Here is a 23,513-nt window from a genome sequence, read left to right on the forward strand (position 1 = left end):
CCAAGTTATGATATACGCCAGTCTATGTAAGAGTAAGAAAAATAAAAAGTATGATGCTGGTGGAGCTGAGGAAACAGAATCTTTTAAAACTATTACTGGGGCAAAATCTACTTTAAACCTCAAGAAAAGCAAAAGGTTTGGCAGGATTTATTGTGAAAACATTTGTGACTTATGGGAGTGTACAGCTCCCATATGGGTCTGATAAAACATGCTGCTAACAGCGAAGATTCCTGGATTGCTTGCTCTGGCTCTCTCTACCTCATGTGCTGATGTGGCACTCACTTAACTAAGAAGATCAGCTACAATTCCCTCTTTCAGAAACCTTGTGTTTTACCTCTTTGTCTGGGCTTTGCATTTTTAAAAACAGCAAAATAGAATCAATCTGGAATCTTCAGTTTATGTGGATTTTTTTTATCTTAAAGAGTAACTCCTCCATTTCTTGCTTTCTGATTAAATGCAGTTATGAAGTCATTCAGCCAAGGTGACTTTCATTTCTTATATTGTGCGTGTTCTCCTGCGCCAATCCACCCCCCCCCCCCCCCCCAATCCCACTAATGCCATTACAGTAACATTGTAGTCAGCTTTGAACTGCAGGGACTTGAACGTATGTTACAGGCTGTACTGAAAAAATTGTGCAGTGGCAGAAGTATCATCCTTGGAATGAAACTTTTCATCTGAGAGTCCTTCTGCCTTTGTGGGTTAACATGAAAGATCCCATGGCACAACTCCACAAGCAAGGGAGTACAGTATTGGCCAATATATGTCATATCGCTGAGGCATTTCCTGAGCCCTAATGTGCTGATGCAGGGTTTCAACCCAATGCAACCAGATCCCACTCCCCACCACAAATGCAGTCTGACTTGCTCAGATGCTCCGGCAGATTGTTTACTTTTCTGAATTCCAGCATCTGCAGCCTCTTGTATCTCCTAAACGTGGACCATCTGTGTATATCAGAAGGTTGCTTGTGGTATCGTAATCAGAAGAGGTTCTGCAGATGCTGGAAATCCAGATTAACTCCAGCATTTTGTGTGTGCTGCTTGTGGTATCATACTGTGCACACATTGGCTGATACCTAGGGCCTTTGCTTTCATAACAGATGGCTGAGTTTCCAGGCGTAACTTTTGTAGTTATTATTCCTTTCCGCACTTTCTAGTGCATCGGGCGGCAACGGTGCCATTTCCTTGGCATTTGTCTGTTTTTCACGGGCCAAGTTGCTAGCTCAATGCTCAACCCAGCACAGATGGAAAGCGTGCAAGGGGCCAGCCGGATTCAAACTCGGGACCACTCACGTCAAAGTCCAGTGTGGATACCGCTACACCACCAGCAGGCTAGAAGTAACTTATTGGCTGCAAAAATACCTGGTGCTGTCCAGGCATGTGCAAGGTTCTAAATAAATGCTACTTTTGTTCCTTCGCTGTTGGTAGCAGGGGGTCTCTCAAATGGGAGTGAACCTTTCCAAAGGCAAGAAGAGTTCTTTAAATCAGATCCTTCACTGTCATGCTAAAGAGAAAATTTATATAACGTCAAGCCACAGGATGATTAACTTAGCTAAAGAATTTTTTTTCATTATGATTGTTGACAGTTCCTGCTGATTTAATCTACACGAGTAGTGAATTTTTTATTGATCTGCTTTACCCCCACCTGATCCCGGGGACTATAACTAACAACTGATCTTCCTGTTGCCTTTCCAAGAATCCACCTGATCTTTTTCCTCTCTAATCCCACTGATAGATGCAATTTCTGAATGGTTGGCCTGGTTCCAAGACCTGGAGCAGAAGAGTCCTGTGGTCACGTTGTAACTTGCAAAGCAGTTGTGTCCATCAGTTATGTTGGACGGTATGCTCGCTGATGCTTATCGTATAAAAACGCAAACTGGAAAACGTCCAGCAACAACTAATCTTTGCCTTTAAAGCACACAGAGGACATGTTCCGGGAAAGGAGATAGAGTTGCTTTAACAATAGAGTTTTACTTGTGGATAAAAGTGACTGCAGATGCTGGGACATGGAGCAAAAACATACTGCTGGAAGAACTCAGCAGGCCGTCAGTTTTGTGTATTGCATCTTCTTTCAAACACCATTGATTTGGCCATAATCTATTTCACAGAGTATCTTTTACATTTTACTTTCTCTCATTTTCCTCTAGTTTCTAATCGCTCTTTCCTCCGTCTCTCTAATGTTGCTTGAAATGAAGAAGAGATAATTGATCCATTTAGAAATCTTGACTGGTATATTTCCTTCTATATCAGACCTTCCTACTATCATCTTGGTATATGACTAAGTCCTTTGCTTTGACCATTTCCTCCTGACCTGGTAACTCATTGTGGGATGACACACTCCAGCATTCAAATTAGCCCTTGTAAATGGCTGCTTCACACAAAATGCTGGAGGAATTCAGAAGGTCAGGCAGTATCAATGGAGTGCAATAAACAGTCAACGTTTTGGGCTGAAGCATCTCGGCCCAACTCAACAACTGTCTGTTCCCCTCTATAGACGCTGCCTGACCTGCTGAGTTCCTCCAGCATTTTGTGTGTGTTAGTCTAGGTTTCTAGTATCTGCAGCATCTCTTGTGTGAATGGTTGCTTCACTTGTGGAGTTCTAATGCATAGTAAATCTTTTTAGGTTCAAATTCGTTTATTTATCACACGTACATCAAAACATACAGTGAGCTGCGTCATTTGCGTTAACAACCACCAACCTACAGATGTGCTGGGGGCAGCCATTGCACATTCTGCCCACAATGCTCAGCAGAATGACACAGAACACAACAAGCAACGAAACAGCAACAGCAAAAACAAACCTTTAATAGCTCACAACTTAATAGTCCTCCAACCCCAAGACAGGCCTCCAGTCTCCACTACAGTGCGGGTGAATTAGGGCCATTGCCAGTGAGTGCAAACACTTGGCCTTTACTCTGCACCTTTGGTGCTTGAAGACAAATATAATTAGTTGGATGCAGCACAAAGATTATTGGACTGATCCGTGGAATGGGCATATGGAATTTATGTAAAATGAAGATTTGACTTGTTCAAGTTCTTTAACAGACCAAACTCTACTTGTTGGTTGGTTTGTTTATTTATTGACATCTTCAGAGTCTGCAGAGAGTGGTGAGGACAGCCCAGCACATCTGTAGATGTGAACTTCCCACTATTCAGGACATTTACAGAGACAGGTATGTTAAAAGGGCCCGGAGGATCATTAAGGACCCAAGTCACCCCAACCACAAACTGTTCCAGCTGCTACCATCTGGGAAGCAGTCCCGGAGCGTAAAAGTCAGGACGATGGCTTCTACGAGGCCATCAGACTGATTAATTCACACTGATAGAATTGTAATTCTATGCTATATTGATTGTCCTGGTGTACATGCTATTTATTATAAATTACTATGAATTGCACATTGCACAGTTGGTGATGTAACATAAAGATTTTTACTCCTCGTGTACATGAAGGATGTAAGTAATGAAGTCAATTCCATCTAGTGTGGAGCAGGCCCTTCTGGCCTTTCGAGCCATCCCACCCAGCAATCCCCCAATTTAATCCTAGCCTACCACAAGACAATTTGCAATGACTCATTAACCTACTTACCGGTACATCCTTGGTCTGTCAGAGGAAACCGATGTGGTCAAAGTGGCGGGAATTGAATCTGGGTCACCTGTACTGTAAAGCGTTGTGCTAACCACTTTGCTACCGTGCCACCCCTTTTCAAATGAAGCTGCTTCCACCGAGTTCTCAGGCAGCTCACTCTACTCCAAGCAGTTCTCTCTGCACAAAAAAAAACTACTTTGTACCCCGTCTGATTTTGTGGCGTGGATCTCATAAATCCAAGCCATCTGTTACAGACTTGCCTTCCCTGTTAACCTGTAAACATTGAAATTGTACGCCTGCATCACCACTTCATGCAGCATTTCGACATTTGTTTGGATCTTTGGACTGCATTGTAAAGGATATTACTTCAGTGACCTTTTTTCCTTTTATACACAGATTGATTTCCCAACCTCGGCATTTGATGTCAAGTTCGTGACACCTCCAGCAGCAGAATTCAGCCCCAAGTACGAGTTCAGTAGCCTGGATAATGAGTCGAGGAAACATCTGAAGGAAGTGATGCAGAAGAAGTCTCTCTTCTGGTAAACACTTTTTTATAATGATGATTGTTGATATTCTTTGAGGAAATGAAAGAGCAGCTGTTGGAAGTTGGCTTGGCCAAAGTCCTACTTGGATCCTCACATGAAGCACTGTTTCAAATGGTGGATGCACCCCCTCATATCCAGATGTTTACAGAAAATAGCAGGGATGATATAATTGTGTGCCTATTTTAAGAATTATTTAGTCTGATTAAAAATCTGTCTCTTTTTATCTTGGAGTTCTGTGATACAGGAGATGGACCAAAGCACTTGTTTTTAACTTGAATCCTGTACTTGCTATTAAGAATATAGAAGAACATTTCAGCAAGTATGAGCCATTCAGCCCACTATGTTGTTGCCAGCCTTTTAACCTACTCCCATCGGTGCTACCCTCTCTGTTTGAACAGGCTGGATTGTGTGTGTCTGCACACTTCCGGGAGACTACCATCGATTGCCAGACATTGTCACTCAGGGTCTGCGACTAAATATAAGTTTGTTTTAAAGTGAATGTCTTTCTTTGCTCACTATTTTGAATTGTGTTACTCGCTATTTTGCTTGCTATTTTGAACGTTTTCCACCTTGGCCCCAGAGGTATTCAGCTGTATCTATGAATGGTTGGATGGTAACTAAACTTCATTTGATTTGATTTGATTTGCAGTTAGCTTTTACAAATTTTTAAACCAAGTACAAAGAAAAATCAAGTTTCAGGACATCCCTTTAAAACAGAGCTGAGAAAGAATTTCTCTAGCCAGGGGGTGGTGAATCTGTGGAATTCATTGCCACAAACTGCTGTGGAAACCAAGTCATTGGGTGTATTTAAAGCAGAAGTTGATAGGTTCGTTATTAGTAAGGGTGTCAAAGGTTATAGCAAGAAGGTAGGAGAATGGAATGGCATGAACATCAACTTCTCGAACTTCCAGTAATTAACCCCCCCTTCACCATTCCCCATTCCTGTTCCCCCCCTCACCTGATCTCCTTACCTCCCCATCACCTCCCTCTAGTGCTCTTCCCCCTTTCCTCTCTTCCATGGTTTTCAGTCCTCTCTTATCAGATTCCCCTTTCTCCAGCCCAGTGTCTCTTTCACCAATCAACTTATCAGCTCTTCACTTCACTCCCTCCTGCTCTCCGAGTTTCAGCTATCACCTGCCACCTTGCACTTCTTCCTCCCTTCCCCCCATGTCTTACTCTGACTTTTCCCCTTCCTTTCCAGTCCTGATGAAGGGTCTCAGCCCAAAATGTCAATTGTTTACTCTTTTTCATAGATGCTGCCTGACCTGCTGAGTGTCTCCAGCATTTTGTGTGTGTTGCTGAGGCGGGAGAATGGGTTTGAGAGGGACAATGAATCCATGGTAGAATAGTGGAGCAGTTTCATTGAACCAAATGGCTTAATTCTGTGCCTATGCCCTATGGTCTTATGGTCTAAGAGAGGTGGGAAGCTGAGAAGAAAGGTCTGTGTTTGAGTGGATAACTTAAATGATCAAGTGGCTTGGGATGATGGTGTAAGGCTAATGCACAGATGAAGAAACAAGTTGTACTGTGTCTGGAGAAACTGTAAATGTTTCAAGGAGAACCATTATAGCACTTGTAATATGTTTATGTTGGAAGCCTTTAATTGTCCGATCAAAGGATGAGTTACAGTTTCATAGGTGTCAGTGGAATAATACGGAAAGTTGAGGGAAGTGTGGGCACCCTGGGAGTGGAACGGAAAATGAAAATGTCAAGTGACTAGAAGCTCATGTTGTGTGCAAAGATGACACTAATGTGGTCACCCAGTGTGTACTTAGTTAATGGTAAATTTGATTCATCTAATGGAAACTGAGCAACTCTGTCATTCCATTGACGAATTATCATGTTACAAATAATAGTTGAGAGATTCAGCAGAGAGGTGAGTTGTGCCTTTCATTTTCCGTTTTACAAAAGAGGAGGTTATGTTGAGTATAAATATCCATTTTAACTCCTTGCTTGCCCCAACATTAGTAAGGTTTTAAGAACACAGAAAAACACAGGAGCAGGCCCTTAAGCCCAGAAGTCTGCACAAAACATAATGCCATATCAAACTAATTCTCTTCCGCTTGTATGTGGTCTCTGTCCCTCCATTCTTTATATATATTCATGTGTCTTACCTAACAGTCTATAAACACCATTATATAAACACATTGGCTTCCAGCACTACCACCATCCCCAGCCCCCAGCAGCCTGTTCCAGGCACCTAACACTCTCTGTGTAAGAAAAAAACTTGTCTCACACATCTGCTTTGAACATTCAACTTCTCATGCATGTCCTCTAGTACTTGACATGTCTACCCTTGGGGGGGAGGGGGGGCAGGGAACATTCTGACTGTCTACTCTTTCCATGTCTCTCATGATTTTATAAACTTTTAAACTTCTAACCAGTCCTTCAGAACGTTTTTGGATTGTGTGGAAATATGATCATATGAGCACTTAATGTTATCTTGGAAGGAGCTGGGTCCATTTTCTGTCTTGAGTTCAACTCATTATTATGTAGAATAGGTTGTTTCTTTTCATTTGCACTGGAGTGCCACAAAGCTGGAATTACTTAGCTAGTCATATCTCAAGGTGTTCCCCATTTTATCAGAATAATGTTTGTTTCATTCATGTTAAAATTAGTTGCATTCTGAAACGGGTTGAGATTCCTCATCCAAACATTTACTATTCATTACCCACAGACTGACAAATGTAGGTAGCTGCACACAAAGCTTCAGATGAAGGGTCTTGACCCAATATGTCGACTACTTCATCCCCTCCATAGATGCTGCCTGACTTGCTAAGCTCCTCCAGCATCATCTGTGCGTTGCTCAATATTTCCACAATCTGCAGAATCTCTGATGTTTCTGTGATGTAGCTAGCTAGCACTAATTGCTCACATCAAACAACCTTGCAGGTTTTTGAAGAATTTGTGAGAAGGGTAAAGACTTTTCTCCATTTTGAGATTTCTTTTTCTAGTGTTTATAACTCTGTTCGTTCACATAGCATTCGATTCTGCTCTCAGTTTCTTTGGAAAGTTACTAGCAGATTGGTTGTGAAAGGGTTTGAGCTGGATGGATTGCAATGGTGATGGTTAATAACCATGCACATTAATCTTCTTTGTAGCACAAGAACTTGCTGATTACACATTCTGAGTTTCAAGTGTAAATTGCCATAAAGATAATGGATTTTGTTTTGATTGGCATCCCATATTTCCATGAATCATAACTTGCCCAGTTGCCTGACTGCATTTTTTTTTCTGTGGGAATGGTGTAATTTTTTTTTTCTTTCTCTCTGATGAGTTACTGCATGCATTAACCATCAGGTAGCCAGGCAGACCTTGGCCTGAAGCTGCCCCCAATTATGCGCTTAAATTCTGCATCATTTTCCAGAGATCAAATAACTGAAAAAAGTCACTAAAATAGCAAGTGGGATCAGGTGCTTATACAGTAGCCTTGTGGGTTGTAATTGGATCAATCTCTAAGGTGCAGAGTAATCCAATAACCTGACAGACAGGGTAGTGACTAACAATGAAGGACGAAACACATGAGCTTTTGAACTGTCCAGGTCATCGCTTGCCAGCTGTATCCCTCTCCACCTGTTCTTGCATGTGTGATTGCAAAGTGAAATTAATTGAATCGTAGATTCATCTTTAACAGCCTTGGGACATCCTGAAGTGATACACAGCCGATGAAGCGCTTTTGAAGTGTGGTCTCAGTTGTAAAGCAGGAATAATAGGGAGAGTGATGGCCATTCACCAAGGACAGGGTGGAAATGAGTGTTCATGCATGCCAACTGATTCGATCCCTTCACTGGCAGTGCATACCTCTGACATATGAGAAGCTGGAGCTCTTCATCAACCCAACCTTTCACAAACTTGTCTCAAGAAAACTTGCAATGTTGAGTTGGAATTGAGGTTGTGAAGACATACTCCAAATTTTTTTTTTTAAATGACTGCTGTACTGCAGATATCTTTGGCAATGAAATGGGGGAAGATCAATCTGGGAGAGGCTACATCAGTAGGCATGCAAAACCATGGTGCCTAACCTTGATCACCTGCACAAAAAACACATCAATGATTGCTGTTGGAGTGTGTTCATCTCACCCGGTGTTGACATTTATGGAAGAGACTGCCCTCCGGTGTGCAAGATGACTTTGTGGAAGACACTGCCCTCTAGTGTAGAACTGGAGCGCCAATAGGACCGGCTTTTTAAAAAACCCCATGGAGCATAAAGCATTAGACTACGAACTTTGAACAAAAGGCCACAAGATATGGATCAGAACACTGTTGATCTGATCAGTTGACTTTGGAGTCATAAGAAGCTTGTTGACTGTATTCATTTCTGATTTAAAAGCACTCTGTGTATATCAAATTAATCAACGCTTTGTTTTCATTTTTTCCTCCCTTTCTTGAACTTCCCTGTTTCTCAGGATTCTGGGTTGGATTCAAATTCCGTTTCCACAGTGGAAAACAAAAGTTATCATTTTGTCCTTATTAGCATCGTTGGCTAAGAATTGGCTTGGAAAAAGCTATGATTATTACCTGTACATAGTTGCCCTGGCAACCTCCACTGTCAGTGAGTTTTAAGAGTCAGTCATGCGGTTGGAGTCAAGTGCAGGTCAGCGAGCTGGTGTTGAGTTCTCAATAAAGGATGAGTGGGCTTTAATTGCAGCCTAGGTGCTCTCGTGGCTGCCATTTTAGCCCAAAATATCAGAATTAGGTTTATTGTCACTGGCATAGGTCGTGAAATTTGTTGATTTGTAGCAGCAGTACTGTACAAAGCATTAAAAAAAATTACTATAAGGTACAATAAAAATAAATAATGCAAAAGAAGAATAATGTGGTAGTGTTCATGAGCCATTCAGAAGTCTGATGGCAGAGGAGGAGACTTACTAACTTGCTGTTTCTTACGCTGCAGGCGTTTAGGGCAACAATGAAGGTGGTGTTCAGGGCTAGGGTTCCTTCTTTGTGTCAATAACTTCCTCTCAGTTTTCACGACTGTCAGTCATGCAAGTCCTGGGTTGGGACTCAGGAATACCGTCACACTCAGATGTAAAAGGTTTCCATGACAATTTTGTTTTGCCAGTCAGGGTTGTTGGCCCTGAGTTGATCCTCCAAATCTAGAGGCCTGGTGGACCACTCTTAATCTGGTCTCTACCCTTTGGCCTGTTTGGCATGTCAAGAACCAAAGCATATAAAGCACTAACTCCAGCCAACGTAGCTCTCTGGGTCATTCAAGCACACAAGCCTCCAAGCCACAACAAGGTTGTGTTCCTCTTGGAGGAGAGGGGAAGAAGCTGTTCCTAAAACATTGAGTATGGGTCTTCAGTCTCCTGTACCTCCCCTCTGATAGTAGTAGTGAGAAACTTCCATCAAAACTCGCATCATTCGTAAACTGAGAGCTTGGGCACATAGAGGGGCTACAGACTTGGAAAAATGAACTATTTTTCTTTCCCCAGAGGGTGAATGGATTTTTTTTCCATTTTCTGATTTATTTTTTATTTGTGTTTCATACCTCCTGCTGCTGCCTTGTTAGTTCAGTTGACTGTAAAGGTTTGTGGGCTGTTAGCAGCACTATGTCTGCAAGAATACTGTGCTCAAAAGTTGTAATGAAGCTTTCAAGGAAAATATTAATATTTCATACTTTTTGAATTGAGAGGAAGGCTTAGAGAATTGCAGAGAATGTCAGATTAATGTAAGAGAAAATCCCTGAATGTTGCATCTTGTGGGGACAGTAAAAACTGCACATTTTGATAACATATCATGGGCAGGTATGGAGACTCCAAGGGTTGCAAACTTGGCCAGCTCCATCGTGGGCATATGCCTCCCATCATTGGGGACATCTTTAAAAGGCGACGCCTTCTTCAAGAAGGTGACATTCATCATTAAGGACTCTCACCATCTGGGGCATGCCCTCTTCTCATTACAGGTTGAGCATCCCTGATCTAAAATGCATGGGGCCGGAAGTGTTTTGAAATTTTGATTTTTTTTCAGATTTTGGAATATTTGCATCTATATAATGAGATAGCTTGGGGAATGGACCTAAGACTAAACACAAAATCCATCTACATCACATATACAGCTTATACATATCCTGAAGGTAGTTTTGTATAACATTTTTAATAATTTTGTGTATGAAACAATAATGTATATATTGAACCACCAGGAAGCTAAGCTATCACCACCTCAGCCACCCAGTGCTGCTTGGCATCGTCATCATTCCCGACTTTGAATTTGTGTGCTACTAGTAAGCAGTCTTTGTCTTACACTTGTTCATCACACATCTGTACTGATACAGCATGTTAGATTTTCATCAGTGACCATCTTGGCAAACTCATCAATGAATTTCTCTATTTCATCACCATGCCCATTCTTAAATTTCGGCAACCAGCCTTCTGAATATTCACAATTGCCTTCAATTTTAGTTCATCATCATAGATCTTTGCATGTTTCACGATCAGCATACTGTTAAGCGGCATATATTCACTCTGATGGTGACGAATCCACTCTTTGAAGACATGATCAAGATCTTCATTTTTTGCTTTATGCAGTGTTTACTATTTTTCATTAACTACTGTTGATTACATATGTGAAGTCACTTCTCAAAAATGTCTTCGTATCGCCTGGGAACCTTCCCAGTGCCTTGTGGAATTTTCCATTCGTGATGCGATGGCAGCACACAAAAAAATATTGGGTTTCGGAGATTTTTGGATTTTGGAATTTCAGATCAAGGGTGCTCAACCTGTACTACCATCGGGGAGGAAGTCCAGGAGCCTAAAGAGATGCAATGTTTAAGAAACAGCTTCTTCCCGTCTGCTATCAGATTTATGAACGGTGCATGTGCATATGAACACTAACTTTCATTTCATCTTTGTTTATGCAACATAGTAATTTTTGTCTTGCACAGTACTGCTGTCATAAAACAAATTTCATAGTGATACTCGACTTTGATAATCTAGCACACTTGGTGCGCACATGGTGCTAGACAAGTAAACTGTCAAGATTATGGACTGCTGGTCCTCTTAATGCCACAACAACCTTGTACTTCCCTTTTTTTTGTTAGATGCTATGCATTGTTATACAATTTCCAATAAAAGCAATAAATTTCAGAGGAGCAAGGGAAAACTGTGTGTGAGCCAAATTCTGAATCACTGTGATTTCTGAACAGTCAGATAGTGGATTGTTGGAGTTTTACTGTGCATAAAGTTTTTATCAAAAGCACAATCCATTTCCTTAAACTGTTCCAGCCCGATGAGAGAACAATGTAGGCAATATCAGCAGTGGGCAATTCAGCCTCTCATGCCTGATTTTAGTCTCTTTATATCCACACTGCAACAAACCCACATGCTTTGAATTTAAGGTGAGAGGGGGGTAAGTTCAAAGCAGATGTGAGGGGCAAGTTTTGTTTTAACACAGAGTGGTGGGTATCTAAAGTGCGCTGTCTGGGGTGATAGTGGAGGCAGACATTACAGACTTTTAAGAGGTACACACATGAATGTGAAGGAAATGGAAGGACATGGGCAATGTGTTGGCACAAGAGATTAGTTTAGTTAGCCATTTGATTACTAATTTAATTGGTTTGGCACCACAGTGTGGACGAAAGGTCCTGTTCCTGTGCTGTACTGTACTGTTCGTTCTTTCTGTTTATCTATCTCTCCGTATTTACTTAATTAGTTATTTAATTATTTAAATGAGCAGGGAATGCGCCACAGGCAGAGGCCATATGGATATATAGATAGATAGATAATATTTCATGTATTCTGTGACTAAATCTCCACAGTCCTCCAGGCAACAGAGTCCAAATACTCACCACTTCTGGGTGAAGGCATTTTCTCTTGGCTCAGTCCTGGGTAGCCAAACCTTTATTTTGAGAGATGATATCTGATTCTAGGTACTTCAGCCAGGGGAAGTATCAACTCTGTACTTGACTTGTCAAGCCCTTTGAAAATGTTTTAAATCTCTGTGAGATCCCCCCCTCATTCATCCAGATGATGAGGACGTTGACTCGGGCCTGAGAGTCCAACGTCGGGCACTTTCATGCCTTAGAAGGCACGGAACAAAAGACTGTGTGGTGCGCCACTCCTCACACAGACATTTCGCAGGTCGAGTTGCGAGCTCAACACTCAACCCGGCACAGATGGAGAGCATACTCGGGAACAGCCTGACTGGATTCAAACCCGGGAACCTCCATTCCGGAGCCCAGCGCTGACGTCACTGTGCCACCAGCCAACCAGGAGTACAGGCCTCATCTGCTTGATGTTTTTTTTATACAACAGGCACACCATCCAAGGAATCTGTTCAGTTTCACTGCATTCCCACCATTGCGGGCTTACTCTTCCTTGGATGTGGAGTGCACAATATTCCAGATGGTCTCATTTAGGCTCAATGTAACGGAGCGACAATTTGTCCTCCCTTGTGATGCATTCCCTGTTTAATAACTCTATTACTGATGTCTTTCTAGGACTGAAAATCTGGAATTCCCTCCATATACTTTGTCTCTGTCTCACACTCTTACTCGACTGTACTATCATCTTGCAGATTGGTAGAATTCATTCCCCTTTTCACAGGCAGGATTCGGACCAGTCTTTGATAGTGGCAGTGTGGCCGTTGGTATAACATTTAGCAGGATTTCAAGTTGGTGCATTAATGTGATCAGGTCTGAGCATTTCTAGCGAGTATGACCTTGACTCCCAAGACTCAGGTGACGCGTCTGTTCTCCGGTTACTCTGCAGCCAGCTGGTTTCTAGCAGTAATGCTGCTGTGCCTTTGATGTCTGCTACTGAGTACTGACCCCTGTGCTTTTCTTCGCCCACTCTCCCCTCCCCTCAACCCCCTCTGTGCAGGCTGACGGAAGCAGACAAGAGGCTGTTGTGGGAAAAGCGATACTACTGTCATTCAGAATGCAGCTGCCTGCCTATGGTGCTCGCCAGTGCCCCCAGCTGGGAGTGGGCTTGCCTGCCTGATATCTACACCTTGCTCAAACAGTGGAATTGCCTAAGCCATCTGGATGCCTTAGGATTACTCCACGCTGCGTAAGTACCAGAAAAGTATTAAAACAGTAAGATTAAAGATCATGCCCTAAAATATCACACTGGCACCATCAGTAAAAAAAAGTGTTGAGAGCCATTTGATCTGTCCAGCTTATAAATTCATTGTATAAGTTTACCATCTCCAACCTCCGCTCCACAATTGTATTCAGTGGCTTCTGAAAGGATTTCTTGCCTCGTTAGAGCAGGATTTTTTTTTCCATTGGTGTCCTTCAGTCTTGGGTTAATCAGACATTTATCTGCTTAAAGTTTGTGTGGCATTGAAGTGTACAGCTTGTGCTACATTTCCTGTATTACTACGTCCCAAAGTGTTACTAACCAGGCTTCAGAGTGTTTCAGAATGTCCTGAAAGTTGCTATGTGAGTGCAACATTACTCTTAAGCTCTTTTTCTTATTGCAAGAGATAAATAGCCAAATAGCACCCCACCCCCATATCATGTTTCTAGGATTCTCTGATTCTGAAGACTAAAGATCCTAAAGATTAGCTTTATTTGTCACACGTACATCAAAACAGACAGTGAAATGCATCCTTTGCGTCAACAACAAACACAGTCTAAGGATGTTCTGAGAGCTTTCCTGGTTTAGTAACTCCGTTATTATGGCTGAAAGTCCGGAATTCCTTCCGTAAGCATTCCTTGCTTTCTTGTGCTCTTTCACTTACTCTCACGAGTGTAACCATGCACCTGGCGCCAATTTCTATTGCTCTGCCTATTACATCTTCTCTGCTTGCTCCACCATGTTTCTACACTTTGAAATTTCTCTTTCTTGATGTCTACTAAGCTCTCTTGTATCTTCTTTCCCCAAGTGAGAATTTACTCTGAGAATACCTCCTGAAGTACAAAGAAAAATTTTTTTGATTAATTGTAATCAAATGTTGCAATGCCCCTATGCAATTAAATTTGTCAAGTTAAAGGTTTGGCTTCACAAGTCGTATGGGAAATTAAATTTATCATTGCATTAAATGTACTGGGTAGCAGAGTGAACTGAAACCACACTCCTATTATTAGTGTAGTGTGTAGGCCTCCGTTAGTCTCGATAGACTATGGATTTGCACCTTGGAAAGTTTCCAGGACACAAGCCTGGGTAAGGCTTTTTTTTAATGGAAGACCAGCAATTGCCTAAGCTGCAAGTCTCCCCTCTCCACACCACCTATGTTATCCAAGGGAAGGGCATTAGCCTATTATTAGTACCAACTACCAGCAAGATAAATGTTCCACCTGAAAGTGAAAGCCTCCTATAACGTGCCATCAAAAAAAATAGAAGCAGATAAAAGCTACTGTGGTGCTCTGGGAACTGAAAGCATTGTCAGGTCATACACGTCCAGTGTAACCTTTAAGGCCACTTTTATAGTTTCCATCTCCATGACATATTTATCAATGTCTGGAGTGGCCTGTTGAGTGATTGTGACCAACACTTAGTATTCCCTGTGCATGTTTGTCTACATTGTCTTCCAGTCAACTAAAGTTTCAATTTCAAAGTTTCCTTTCAACGTACTCGATCTTCCTCTTTGACCCTCTGTGTCCAGCTTTGAGATCTCCCCACTCCTCAGTTCTGACGTTTTACATTTCCTATTTTCTTCATGTTTTTGGTTGTTTTTGATGTGTCCTGTATTTTGGAATATCGATTCTATAATTCCACACTCAGTGGCCACTTTATTAGGTACACTAGTGGAACCTGCTGTGGTCTACTGCAGCTGTAGCCCATCTACTTCAAGCTTCGACGTAATGTGCGTTCAGAGCTGCTCTTCTGCACACCAACATTGTAACGTGTGGTTATTGGAGTTCCTGTCATCTTCCTGTCAGTTTGAACCAGTCTGGCCATTCTCCTCTCACTATCTCAGTGGTTGGGAAGATGTTAGAGTTGATTATAAAGGATGAAGACACATGATAAAATAGGCTGTGCTCAGCATGGTTCCCTCAAGGGAAAATCCTGCCTGACAAATCAGTTGGAATTCTTTGAAGAAATAACAAGCATGATAGACAGAAGAGTTGGTTGATGTATACTTGGACTTTCAGATGGCCTTTGACAAGGTGCCACACATGAGGCTGCTTAGCAAGCTATGAGCCCATGGTGTTATAGGAAAGATTCTATCATGGATAAACCAGTGATTGATTGGCAGGAGCCAAACAGTAGGAGTAAAGAAAGACTTTTCTAGTTTGCTGCTGGTGACTAGTGGTGTTCCACAAGGGTCTGTGTTGGGATAGATTCTTTTTACATTATATGTCAATGATTTAGATGATGGGAATTGATGACTTGTGGCAAAGACGACCTGAAGATAGGCGGAGGGGCAGGCTTCCAACCTTTTTTATGCCATGGGTCCCTACCATTGGCTGTGGGGCGCGTGGACCCCAGGTTGGGAACCCTTGCTCGAGAGGAATAGAAACAGGGGCAAACCAAGCTCAAGCCTTCTATACTCCTCTATTTGATCTTGGCTGACCTGCATTCTTTGTCTTAATTGCTGCCTTCCTTCTGCTTCCTCCATGACCTGACCTAACAAATTCCTGCCAATCTCAGTTTGTAAATTTTTAACAATTTTAGCTTTGTTATGGAAGTACTTAATATTCCTCATTTCCCATAACTATCGTGTGAAATAAGTTCCCTCAATAACTTTTATATATCCCACCAGAGGGAACTGTCTCCTAACCGCTCAATCAACTTTTTGAATGAATCGTAACATCCTGTTAAATCGTCCTAACACATTTACACATTTGGAAATACAAGCTCAATTCATGTAAGATTAGTGCCAGGTAAAGATGGTGTTGAATACAGCCAAGCCATAATGCTAACTCCTTGACTGTTTTACATAGGTTCCCTGATCAAGAGCTTCGCCGCACTGCAGTGCAGTGGATGGAAACCATGTCTACATCTGAACTTGTGGATTTTCTACCTCAGTTAGTACAAGTGAGTATCCTTAAAATGAGAATCTGAGCAAGTCAAACTTATTTTTAAATTCTGATTGACCTATTACATTGCAGTTATATTCATATTATGTTATATATGGTGAATGAAGATCAGTTGTATTCTTCAGGTGAAGAGGGCTTTGTTAAGGAATGGGAATAATTCAGAAAATGTGTAGCTCAGGTGGTTGATGGTTGGGCTGAGCTATTCTCTGATCTTGTCAATTTACTTGCAAACATTTTGTCACCATACAAGGAGACACCATCAGCACACAATTAACGGCGCATTAACTGTGTCTCCTCGTATGGTGATGAAACACTTGCAAGCAAATTGCCAAGATCAGAGAATAACTCAACCCAACCAGCTTAATGTGTATGTGGTTCACTTTATATATTCCAAAGTAGAATTTGCTGCTTAAAAGATTCATGTTGCAGTTAAACCCTCCAGTCAAAGTGGGCTCCAGCACCACTTAAGTTGGGGAACACATAATTTCAGTCTATCCCAGCAATTTAATGCCATCACCTTGCAGTAGGAAGATGACAGAAAGTGTTAGCTGTAAAGAATGTACTTGAGGATGAGAGCTTGTAAGTTAAGTTGCTAAAGGCAGAGGCCATGTGGAGTGAAGTCCAATATGCATAAATACACTGAGGTGTATTTTCACTAAATACAGTGAAAACTTGCGGTAGCATTGTAGCCAAATACTGTATCGGGGGTTCCCAAGCTGGGGTCCACAGTGCCCTTGCTTAATAGTATTGGTCTACAACATAAAAAAGGTTGGGAACCCCTGCTGTACGTACAGACAAAACACAGAATATAAATTATACAAGACAGGGAAGAGCACACAAAGTGGATGGAAATACTGCCAAAACAAAGCATTAGAGCAAAATAAAGACAGAATTATACAGCGTGGCCCAACTCATCCATACAGATTGTTACAGCTTAGATTCAAATTCATTTATCATGTCTGTATGGAAACATGCTTTGAAATGCGTCATTTGCAACCAGCTCGTCCAAGAATTGCTGGGGCAGCCTGCAAGCGTCGCCACACAACCTGGAGTCAGCGTTGCATGGCTGCATTGCTCAGAACAACATCAAACACAACAAGTGACAAAACAAGCCTTGTTCATCCCTCACGCACACGCACGCACACGCACACACACACAGTCTTCTAATCCCAGAACAAAATGTCGTCAGCCTCCAGTGAACTCAGTTTTTAAACGCATATTGTTTTAATAATACTGTGGGAATGAGATGAGCAAATCTGACCATACTGTAAGCTTTTTAGAAGGACAAAGGCAAAGAATTTTGAATTTAAAAATATAAACAATCCATGATACTTTGGGCTAACTGATGCATCACAGCTGCTGTGAAAGGGTTAAATGTTTGTTCACATTTACTCACCTGGGTTTCAAAAAGACCTGAAGTTTTACTTTAGCAATGATTTAGACCATGGGTGCAAAATGGAGGGAGTCCTTTAGTGGCTGTTGTGAGATCTGTACTTTGACATCTTGCAGGCCCTGAAGTTCGAGTGTTACCTGGACAGCCCCCTGGTGCGGTTTCTGCTGCGGAGAGCCATCTGTGATGTAAAAATTGCTCATTATCTCTACTGGTGCGTAAGTTGATTGTCTCTTGCAATCTACCCCATTTTGGTCAGAATCAATACAAACATGGAGACGTATACATTTAGGTTGCTTTGGGACTTCTGAAGAATTCTCCTCATGTAGTTCTGGTCCATGTGATTTTTGAACTAGGGAAGATGTACATTCCAATGTCGTAGAACGTCGTCAGAAAGTCGTAGAACGCTTCTGACTTAGTTTTTCATAAACTGTCCTTGACCAATGACGTTCAGGTTCTTTTCTGCAACAGAAGTATTTCATTTCAACGAAGTTAATGGGACAATTGGAGGTACTGAGTAACCATGTATTGTGTGACACTGGTGTTGGAAACCACTTTTTTATAGTACTTTTTATAAGATAGTAGATGAATTAATGCAAAACTAAAACGCAGTTTAAATTGTTTTAAAAAATCTGTACTTTTACTATGGTTGTAGTTTAATCATTTTGTACTTTTTAACATATGTATTTTTCCACACTTACTGGCAGAAAACTATATAGCAGCTATGTATACCTTTTCATTTTTCATTGGCTAAGTATTAGCACGTTACCCAAGTGATATAATTGTGCAACCAGTGTTTGGTTTATTTTTATCTTAAGGAATTTCCCTTAACTCAATTATAAAAGTGATGAAGTTTTCAGAGGTGCCATCTTTTCTTTTTCTTTTAATCTTCAGCTCCTTTGCTATTCATTCATCTCTGCTTTGTTTCTCAGCTCTTTACTTAGTTTGCTTAGTATTTGTATATATGTTTGTACTTTAAAATAAGCGATCATTAAGACTGTTCACCATTCTGTACCTCCGGAAGAACCTTAAGGATCAGGAAAATTACAGACATCCAACAGCAGGGAACTTATGCATTTGGTCAACAATATTATGGTGGTGGGATAGCAGGCAGTGATGGGTACTGAAGCAATTTACACTCATCCAACTTCTACAAAAACAGGTACTGAGGATTGTAACTGCGAAGCTTTCTCAAATCCCATCGATATTCAATGTGATCTTAGTTTCTCTAAACCTATTGTTTGATGTACCTTGCACATTGAATGTTCAATATGTACAATCAATGTAATGTGTGTCTTTGGAATCGGTCACCCATCTTGTAGTAGGCTGAAGTTCGACTCTTAATTATGATGTCTAGTCTTGAATCAAGCTCAGTGTTGAACAATGATGTAGATTGGAATTTGACTGGTGTTCAGAATTATGATTCCATCATTGTGTTGTATGTTAATTTTGCCTATTGTCACTTTTTTTTAAAACTACGTTCATGAAATTATAATTGCTACCGTTCAATCTTCACTCTGAAGGAATATTTCCCAACAGAACTAATACCCACTTGAATAGAGAACAGTACATGTCCTTCAGCCCACAATGTTGTGCCAACCATTTAACCTACTCCAAGTTTTAATCTAATGCTTCCCTTCCACATAGCCCTCTTTCATCAATGTGCCTATCTACTAATGCAGAGGTTCCGAACCTTTTTTATGCCATAGACCAATACCATTAAGCATAGGGTTCATTAATGCCAGGCTGGGAACCCCAGCTCTAGTGTATCTTCCTCTTGCACCATCCCTGGCAGCCCATTCCATACATGCAGCCCTTTCTGTGTAATTAATTAATTTTTAAAAAGAAACTACTTCTGACATCCCCATTATACTTTCTAACTATCACCTTAAAAGTATGACCACTCATAATATCCATTTCTGCCCTGGGGGGAGAAAAGCACTGGTTGTCCACTGTATCTGTTTCTTATCATCCTACACACCTCTATGAAGTCGCCTCTCATTCTCCATCACTCCAAAGAGCAAAGCCCTGGCTTGCTTGGCCTTTCAGCAAAGCCCCATCTCACTCAACCTTTCATTTGGTGGTGTACCTTGAGCTTCTCATTTCCATCCTTCCACTTCACCCGTTACTCACCGATGGAATCAGCACCAGGTGTCAACAGCCAAGGCCGCTACTAAGTGGTGAGCTATCGTTTGCCAAACTGGGCGGTGCCCGTAAATTCTCAAAGTGGTGTGAAGTCTTGTAAGCCGGCAGGATACTTGAGTAATGAACTGGAAACATCAACGCAACATCCAGGTGATGTTAGGTGTACTTAAGGATTGCATGTGATTCCTTTCCCATCATTGCACATCTCCAGAGGCTATCTTACTTGCTAAGTTTTTGAGCCAGTGGCGAAGTAACAGTGCTCAACTTGGATCACAAAACAAAGCCCTCAGAAATGTGTGGTGTGGGCTTCCATTCTGCCGACATCTATTGATATTAAACACAGAGGTTTCTGGCATTCGGCAGCAGTGATGTCATTGAGTTGGCTGAGTTTGAAAAGAATTCTTCCAGACACAAAACCAGAAAGGAAAAACAAAACTTCTGGCTGATACTTTTGCAGTTTAACCACTCTAAATATAGAATGGAATGTGTCTTTAAGGCCAAGTAGAAAATGAATACCTGGCCCTTGCTGCTTTGAGCATCTGTCACCTATATATTCAGTGTCCGCTTAATTTGGTACAGCTGTACACCTCGTTAATGCAAATATCTGGTTAGTCAATCATGTGGCAACAACTCCATGCATAAAAGTATGCAGACACAGTCAAGAGGTTCAGTTGTTGTTCAGACCAAGCATCAGATTTGAGATGAAATGTGATCTAAGTGACTTTGACCATGTTGGTGTTAGATGGGATGTTTGATTAGCTGAGATACTACAGGGATTTTCACACACTACCATCTCTGGAGTTTACACAGAATGGAGCGATAAACAAAAATGTCCAGTGAACAGCAGTTCTATGGGGGGGGGGAACACCTTGTTAATGAAAGAGGTCAGACAAGAATGGCAAGACTGGTTCAGACTCAAATAATTTCAGTACCTTAAATAACCATGTGTTAGAACAGTGGTGTGCAGAATTTCACCTCTGAATGCACAGCATATTGAACCTTGAAGTGGGTGTGTTACAGCAGCAGATCGGAATCAGAAATGCACTCTGTGGTCACTTTATTAAGTACTTAATAAAGTGGTTGCTGAGTGCAGATGATAATGTATATGCTATGTATGTAAGGCCAGATAAATTCTAAACTAGCTCTAATTTAACAAGAATATTATTATACTGTTGACTAATATATTTTCCAAGAATTGGAACAAAAAGTTTTGATCATCTTTTGAGTGAACTTTTAAGAAGATTTGCTTTAACCAGTTCTGTTAATGTTCCCGTATTTAATCATCAAGGCTCTTTTAAACCCAACCTTGCTGGGTTTCACTTTCATGTTTGTGCTAGCTACGGCGGAAAATAGTGATGTCTCAAATATGCAGTGAGTTTCAGGAGCTTTTTTCTCAAAAAATGTTTGCTGAACTACTATCAAAAGAAGTAGGACTTGAGTAACCTGATAAACTTGATTTTAAAAGGAAACTAATCAGCCAGTAGCGAGGAGTACCCAGAGTGCTATTTGATGTTATTCCTCCTGCATGTAGACTGTAATGACAAGAGACCTTGGGTGCATAAGTTTCCATGAGAATTACTTTATGCTTGCATTTATGTAATATGCAATCTTAAATAGACACTCCATGTGCCCTCATGGTGCATGTGAAAACTTCCATGGCAGTATTCCAAAGTCAACCAGAGATTCCTATCAGAGTCTAGGCTGATATTTATCCCTTCAGACAAAGTCATGAAAACAAGTTGTTTGAAAGTCAAACTTTTGCAAATATCGGCGATTTTCAGAAGATGGTATCCGCGGAAAGGTTTCTGGGGTTGAATTTTCAGGTTATAGAGGTATTCAGGCTCTATAGCCCATCTCTTCCATTCTGACCAAAATATGTACCTGTGCTGAAGTAGATGCCTTTCTATCAGAATTGGACAAAGCGGAAGTGAAACAAGTTTTAAGTTTCAAACAAAGCAGTGAGGAGTTCAGAAACAGTAAAGGAAGATCCTCGTAGGGTGGGGATCAAGGAAAATTTAATGACATAAATGGTGGTGATGTTGGCAGTAGAAGGGTCGTGAAGGTGCAGCTGAGGGAGCTGGAGGTGATAATTAAAAACAGAAATTACTTGAACAGCAAAATGAAGTTGTATATGTAAGATAGATTGGACTGGTTGATTGTCAGTAAGAAATTACTGAATTAAGTAGAGAATCTTGGAGGGCACTCAGCGGTACAGCCAGCAGAACCTCCACCTCACAGCTCCAATGACCTGGGTCTGGTCACAACCTTGTTGCTGTGTGTAAAGTTTGCACATTCTGTATCTCTGTGGGATTCTTTTACGTTCTCCATTTTCTTCCCAAACTTCAGTCATCTGCTGATTAGCAAGATAATACAGTGTCTGGGGTAACCCTTGATGGGAATCAGGAGATAATAAAAATGGCTTGTAGAGGATTAAAGTTCAAAGTAAATTTTATTATCAAAGTACATTTATGTCACCGTATACAGCCCTGAGATTCATTTTCCTGTGGGCATACTCGGCAAATCTATAGAATAGTAACTATATCAGGATCAATGGAAGATCAACCAGAGTGAATCTCTGATGATGCTTTTCTATGAGAGTGTTTCTTGTAGATGTGCTCAATGGTTGGGAGGGCTTTATCTGTGCTGTACTGTGTCAAATCCACTACCTTGTGTAAAAGTGAGGGCTTGATGGTTGGCATGGGCTCAAATGGGATGAAGGACCTGTTCCTCTGTATCTCTCCATGACGTTGGCTGTAATATGAAAGCATGAAAGATGATGTTCTTATGATGAATTTATTGGAACAATGTAGGAAGCCTAAGACAGAAGTGAAAGTAGGGGTGGGTGGAGTGCAAAGTAATTGGAAGCACTGGGTTAGCCTTGCAGACTGAATGGAAGTGTTTGCCAATGTAGTCAGCCAATCTGCATTCATTTTTCCATGAGGTAGAGGAGACTATACTTCACCTAGAAGAATGTTTGGGTCTATGGCTGACAGGAATGGTGGGTGTCTCCTGAAGTCTAAAGAGAAGGAGAGAGGGCACTGTCAGAGAAGGAATTTTGGTCCAGAGCATAATACAGGGCAAAATGTAGTGGATATGGCCCAGTCCATCTCAAGTAAAGTCTCCCCACCATCGATCACATCCATATAGAGCACTTTTGCAGAAAAGCAGCATCCCCAATCCAGGTAACATCCTTGTAAATCTCCTCTGCACCCTTTCTGTGGTTTCCACGTCCTTCCTATAATGAGGCGCCATCATCCAGGCCATATTCTCTTCTCACTGCTGCCATCAGGAAGAAGGTACAGGAGCTTCAGGACCCACACCAGCAGGTTCAGAAACAATTACTACCTTTCAGCCATCAGGCTCTTGAACCAGAGGGGATAACTTCACTCGCCCCATTCATGAACTGGACTCACTTTTAAGGATTCTTCATCTCATGTTCTCAATGCTTATTTATTATCAATAAATTTATTTTGTACTTTGAGGGCACGGTCATTTCAGAATATGAATGGGAAAGATGGACGAGGTGGTTGGATGACAGAGGAAGGGCACAGGGAATGTAATTCTTATTCTGGATAAGAGGAAAAGCAGTGGGAACAGATGTACAGGAAATGGGACAAATGCAGTTAGGAGACGAACCAAGTCTCGTGGTGGGGAAAGGAAAACTGGTGTGGAAGGTGGCATTGTTAGAACAGATGTGACAGAAGTGTTGGAACTAGAAGAATGGAATGAGGTGTGAGAAGAAGTGTAGTCAGGTTGGTTGTGAGTTTATAATGAATATGAGTCACTTGCCAAAATTGAAATAGGGCATTTGAGAAGGGAAGGGAATGATAAACCAGAAGAAAGTGGCATCAGAGGTGATGAAACTTTAAGTTCTGTATAAGAGCAGGAAGCAGCACTAATATAAAACTCAATGTCCTGTTTCGGT

The 23,513-nt window shown here is 41.4% G+C and overlaps 1 protein-coding gene across 1 annotated transcript in view; it reads left to right on the plus strand.

Annotated features, from left to right (window-relative positions):
• The window catches only part of pik3c2b (phosphatidylinositol-4-phosphate 3-kinase, catalytic subunit type 2 beta), a 172,282-nt gene that overhangs the window by 94,390 nt on the left and 54,379 nt on the right, over positions 1 to 23,513 (plus strand). The window contains exons 15-18 of the mRNA XM_073030650.1: positions 3,979 to 4,121; positions 12,947 to 13,135; positions 15,958 to 16,051; positions 17,563 to 17,657. Coding sequence (XP_072886751.1) covers positions 3,979 to 4,121; positions 12,947 to 13,135; positions 15,958 to 16,051; positions 17,563 to 17,657 — 521 coding nt within the window. The remainder of the gene's footprint in view (positions 1 to 3,978; positions 4,122 to 12,946; positions 13,136 to 15,957; positions 16,052 to 17,562; positions 17,658 to 23,513) is intronic.

The sequence above is a fragment of the Hemitrygon akajei genome, chromosome 27, assembly GCF_048418815.1.
Source record: "Hemitrygon akajei chromosome 27, sHemAka1.3, whole genome shotgun sequence".
Taxonomy (NCBI): domain Eukaryota; kingdom Metazoa; phylum Chordata; class Chondrichthyes; order Myliobatiformes; family Dasyatidae; genus Hemitrygon; species Hemitrygon akajei.